This window comes from Sycon ciliatum, chromosome 1, assembly GCF_964019385.1.
Source record: "Sycon ciliatum chromosome 1, ocSycCili1.1, whole genome shotgun sequence".
NCBI lineage: Eukaryota > Metazoa > Porifera > Calcarea > Leucosolenida > Sycettidae > Sycon > Sycon ciliatum.
The window spans coordinates 82868453-82874395 of record NC_088643.1 but is presented as its reverse complement, the minus strand read 5'-3'; the positions used below and the strand labels follow the sequence as shown (position 1 = coordinate 82874395).

General features: G+C 45.3%; 1 protein-coding gene across 1 annotated transcript in view; it reads right to left on the bottom strand.

The window, feature by feature from the left end:
- Positions 1-459: 459 nt before the first annotated feature.
- Positions 460-5943, bottom strand: part of LOC135808249 (uncharacterized) — a 48633-nt gene continuing 43149 nt past the window's right edge. The window contains exons 7-8 of the mRNA XM_065321419.1: positions 2379-5846; positions 460-1381 (exon numbers count right to left, since the gene is read on the bottom strand). Coding sequence (XP_065177491.1) covers positions 460-1381; positions 2379-5846 — 4390 coding nt within the window. The remainder of the gene's footprint in view (positions 1382-2378; positions 5847-5943) is intronic.

Here is a 5943-nt window from a genome sequence, read left to right as displayed (position 1 = left end):
GGGTTGTTTGGAGGCAACAAGGTCCACAAGTCTGCCAAAGGTACCTGGTGTCTGCTCCAAGTTTGATTGCTGAGCTTGGTTTGCTCCTACCACACATGAGTCAAAAACAGCTGTTGCAAATTCTCTGCCCTTCCTTGGTAGATGCAGAAAGTAACTATGGATGAGTGTAGCAGGTATAGGCTCAGCTACCCGGCGTAAGTATTGCTTAAATGCAGCAAGTAGTGGCTCCACAATGGTTGTGGTGATTGTTTCATCCTGGATAACTTCAATTAGCAGTGCTGAGATTCCTTCAGCCCCACCATTTCGTGACACGGCTTGCAAGGCACAAAAAAGAACTTCAACTTCACATATTTTGGCCAAATGGATCAGCAGGCGGGCAGGCAGTTTGACGTCCTTGCACGGCAACAGGATATCAAAGACAGTCTTCCACAGCAAATTCCTGTCGAAATCGTGAACAAATTAACCATTGTACTGCTGAATAAGCTCACACGCCTTCATTGGAGACAGCTTATCTTGCTGAGTGGTAGCTGAAATGCTGTAGCGCCCTTTGATGATTAGACACATAGCTTGAACTCCAAGAGGAATGAACAATCCAGCCTGTTTACATTTGTCCAGTGTGTTCTGAAAACCATTCAAGAAGGTCCCTACAACTCCCTTGGATTGTAGCAGGGTGAAATGTTCTTGACGGAAGTGGTGCTCGCGCCAGAACGTCCACTGTTCGCCATTCAAGGAGCTGTGCTTGATGTCAAGTCGTAGCATTGTCTGATATGCCTCCATGACTCGTGTGCCTGGGTCGTAGAAATCAGTACAACTTGAGAGCTGCTGGGCAAGTTGTGCAAATACCTTGCGGCCTTTCGACTGCGTATTGAATTCCACAAGGGATCTCATGTTCTTTGTACACTTCTTTTCAGAGATGAACAGTGAATCAAGCTGGTCTGGGAAGCTAGCCATACAAGTAACAATACATTCTTGCAACATGGTAATCAGTGACTTTCTCATTGAAGTCTTGCCAAATTTCTGATAACCCATCCTTGCCAGGAGATTTTGTATTTGATCGTGAAGATACAGGAGGCATGGGATCATCTGAGCGGAGACGTCATCCATTTCCTTGAACATTGTTTGGAATACTTCACAGACTTGAGGTATACTATCGCAGAGCGTCTTGGACATGTCCGCCAAGTTGGCATTCCATTTGTTGAAGAGGACATGAAGAGCGTCAACATCTGGTGTGCCTGAAATTGATTGCGTCAGCAACAGATAATGCAGATCCATTGCCAAACTCGGATCCTGTGATTCTGTTGTGTTCAGTTTATTTAAGCGTGACCAAATTTCTCCAATCAAAGAGCCTGCCCAGGAAGGTTTAGTATCCGTTGAAATTTCCCTAAAGGGACGAAAACAGGTAAAAGAACATACCACAATCAGGCGGTGCGGAAACAAGCGTTTAATAATGCGATGAATAGAATTAACGAACTTGACATTGAAAAAAGTGGGTGACTCCAACGAGGAAAACACGCTACCTGCCGAACTTGACACTTGACTGACACACGACTGCCATCCGAGTGGAAGGTGCGACATGTTCCTCGTGTGCTCCGGATGGCAGTGGTGAGTCAGTCAAGTGTCAAGTTCGGCAGGAAGCGTGTGTTCGTCGTTGGAGCAACCAACTTCATCGCTAATACCGCCGAATCCGCAACTTCTAAGTTCGTATTGTTGTCCCTCGCGCGGACATGCAACCAATTGTTGGAGGTGACAGGGTTGTGAATAGCTACTGGCTCTCAGCGTCTGTTTAGCACAACTCCATGAGCAACTCTGACTCATGCTGCTACCTGGGGCCTCACGAGGTGTTTGTTGTGCTGGAAATGGAGGGTCTCTGTGAGTTTGTGAGTTTGAGTTTGTGGTTGGTGTTGCTGCTTTTTTCTGGAGCTCTAGCGCTCCTAAATGGTCATTTGCTTCGCTAGTTGCGGCTCATCACGAGCCAGGCACTTGCGGCTCTTCAGGAGCCAGTTGCTGCCAATTGTATTGGCATTGCTTTTCAACCTCCTTTTTGGCACAATGTGGGTTTATTGCGGCTCCTCGCGAGCCAGTTGCTACCGGTGGCCTGGCATTGCTTTCCAGCTCTTTGAGTTTTTGCATTACAAGACCAGTTCCAGTTCCTTGAATCAGCACACTATCTCCAAAACAAATCGAGCCGTGTTTCCTTGAGGGTGTGAGGGATACGGTGCTAACCGGTAAAGCAAGCCCACAAGTAAGGTGGTCGACCTACAACCTGTAAAATACAGTATTTTGATAACATACTTAGTATTTTGATGACATAATTAGTATTTTGATGACATCATAAGTATTTTGATGACATAATTATAGATGTGCATATCATTACTCACAGTTTCTCATTGTTGGGAACCAATATATTCTCCGTGTTGCTTCGTTGCATCTGACTGGAACGGACCACTTTCTGACCCGCTGCCCTGACATGTTCAATGGTCTCTGGAGTTGGTTGAAGCCGCTTAACTCTGCCAATGGCATCACAAAGGCTCGATGGTTTGGGCTGAATGAATGGAGCTAAGCAGTCATTGCTAGCAATCAGAGAGACCAGATAGCTGCAGTCCACAGACCCTCCACACGGCTGTCTGCGTAACCAGTGACATATGCGATCGCATAGCCTTGGATCAGTAAACACCTTGCGTTCTTTCAGCAGTTTAATCAGGTCTCCTTGTTTGTTCACCTCTGTCACTAAATCAAAGTGGATTTGATTAAAATCTTTGAACAGGTTCGCCACTTGTGTCAAAGACTTCACCATATCCTTCAAACACACGTCTCCAAGGCTCATAGACAAGAGATCATGGATGGTTTTGATATCTTCATCAGAGCTCTTTCCAGACGCAACAATTATTCCGTTGGTTTGGAACACATCCAGGATTGTTGGTGCCCAAGATAAGTACATCATTACCAACAATAGCTGCTCAATAGTTGCGAATAGGTCCTCTGCCCCACGGCTGTCGAGGAGTGGTGAATATGCTGGAAACGAAGACAAATTAGCAAGGTCCGCCTTCATATCAGCACGTCCGATTTGTTTGCTGATCAGGTGAAGTGATTTGACAGACACCTCCGATAACAAGATGCTACACATGAATGTGTGAGAAGCTTGCAATTTGGACACCATCTCTTCAAGAGCACATTGAGATTCTGGCTGGCAGTACATGGCTAGGACTGCTGAAAACAGAGCACTGGTCTTCGTTGATAGAAAGTACTGCAAGAAGTCGTCGACTGTGCAACCGGTAACAAAGTCCACTGCTGGAGCGATAGGCTGCAGTGTGCACTGTAGAGGCTTCAACATTGCACCTGCTGCTCCTAGTGCACTACAAAGGTCATGATACCAAAGACACTCATCCTCCTGTACACGTTGCAACATTTGCATTGACTGTTGATCCAGGTTGCTTACACCATGATTTTGTAACCAACGGATGGTTTTTAGTTGCTCTTCCAATTTGGAGTAGAGGTCGTCAACTGATGGGATAACCAAACCATCTTTAACTGTTGTTGCTGGAAACACGTTGAATGACTTCACAAGCTGGTGCTTTTCTTTGATGTATTGTCGACAGGTGTGTTTATTGTAATTACGCTCAGTGATACATTTGTAGTCATTTTCAATCATGCCCTTGATCTTTTGGAACCATAAAAACCAATTCCTGTCCAGGGGGATACCTTCCAAGACAGTAAACTTGTCGTTGGTAGAGCTGTTGCTGAGGCTGGTGCTGGTGCTGCTCTTGCCGATGCCGCTGTTGTCGATGAGGCTCTTATTGCTGCTATTGCTGTCGCTGTTGCTAAGGCTGGTGCTGCTGTTGCCACTGTCACTGCTATTTTCAATACTCTTGTTGCCATCGTCCGTTACGCCACAAAGTTGAGAAAACAGGTAATGACATCGGCGCACTATGACATAAAAGTTGCCTAGTAACCACATCCTTGGGTTCGAAGCAAGACATTTATGAAATATCACGCTGTACAATGCCCATTCACATGAGTGCAGAAATAAAGGCCGTTTTGCAGATGAGACAAAGTTTGCCACAAAGCTGTTGATTGTGTCTTGAGGATTGGTGTTAAACCATGGAATTATCAAAGCTGATGCTTCTTGGCATAATTGTAACCACCAAATCCAGGCTAGTGAGGACTTTGTTGTGCTGGCTAGAGAATTTCCCAGTATAGACATTGCATCAACGAGGTATTGGGATACCTTTTGTATCTTTGTTGGCTCACAGCTTCTGTTTGCGTCTGATTGTCTAAACTGTTGAGATGTTCCGCCTAGGAGAGACCGTGACCATTCGTAGGACATTTTCTGCACTGCAGATTTAGCAGAATCATCCAGCTCGATAGTGCAGAGCTTTTTGCTGTATGTTAGTAAATGGAATGTTCTCTGTGGGCATGCCGCCTTCAGAATTGAGATGATCCTGATGATGTTAGATTCAATGAGCATGGGTTGTTTGGAGGCAACAAGGTCCACAAGTCTGCCAAAGGTACTTGGTGTCTGCTCCAAGTTTGATTGCTGAGCTTGGTTTGCTCTTACCACACATGAGTCAAAAACAGCTGTTGCAAATTCTCTGCCCTTCCTTGGTAGATGCAGAAAGTAACTATGGATGAGTGTAGCAGGTATAGGCTCAGCTACCCGGCATAAGTATTGCTTAAATGCAGCAAGTAGTGGCTCCACAATGGTTGTGGTGATTGTTTCATCCTGGATAACTTCAATTAGCAGTGCTGAGATTCCTTCAGCCCCACCATTTCGTGACACGGCTTGCAAGGCACAAAAAAGAACTTCAACTTCACATATTTTGGCCAAATGGATCAGCAGGCGGGCAGGCAGTTTGACGTCCTTGCACGGCAACAGGATATCAAAGACAGTCTTCCACAGCAAATTCCTGTCGAAATCGTGAACAAAATAACCATTGTACTGCTGAATAAGCTCACACGCCTTCATTGGAGACAGCTTATCTTGCTGAGTGGTAGCTGAAATGCTGTAGCGCCCTTTGATGATTAGACACATAGCTTGAACTCCAAGAGGAATGAACAATCCAGCCTGTTTACATTTGTCCAGTGTGTTCTGAAAACCATTCAAGAAGGTCCCTACAACTCCCTTGGATTGTAGCAGGGTGAAATGTTCTTGACGGAAGTGGTGCTCGCGCCAGAACGTCCACTGTTCGCCATTCAAGGAGCTGTGCTTGATGTCAAGTCGTAGCATTGTCTGATATGCCTCCATGACTCGTGTGCCTGGGTCGTAGAAATCAGTACAACTTGAGAGCTGCTGGGCAAGTTGTGCAAATACCTTGCGGCCTTTCGACTGCGTATTGAATTCCACAAGGGATCTCATGTTCTTTGTACACTTCTTTTCAGAGATGAACAGTGAATCAAGCTGGTCTGGGAAGCTAGCCATACAAGTAACAATACATTCTTGCAACATGGTAATCAGTGACTTTCTCATTGAAGTCTTGCCAAATTTCTGATAACCCATCCTTGCCAGGAGATTTTGTATTTGATCGTGAAGATACAGGAGGCATGGGATCATCTGAGCGGAGACGTCATCCATTTCCTTGAACATTGTTTGGAATACTTCACAGACTTGAGGTATACTATCGCAGAGCGTCTTGGACATGTCCGCCAAGTTGGCATTCCATTTGTTGAAGAGGACATGAAGAGCGTCAACATCTGGTGTGCCTGAAATTGATTGCGTCAGCAACAGATAATGCAGATCCATTGCCAAACTCGGATCCTGTGATTCTGTTGTGTTCAGTTTATTTAAGCGTGACCAAATTTCTCCAATCAAAGAGCCTGCCCAGGAAGGTTTAGTATCCGTTGAAATTTCCCTAAAGGGACGAAAACAGGTAAAAGAACATACCACAATCAGGCGGTGCGGAAACAAGCGGTAAATAATGCGATGAATAGAATTAACGAACTTGACAT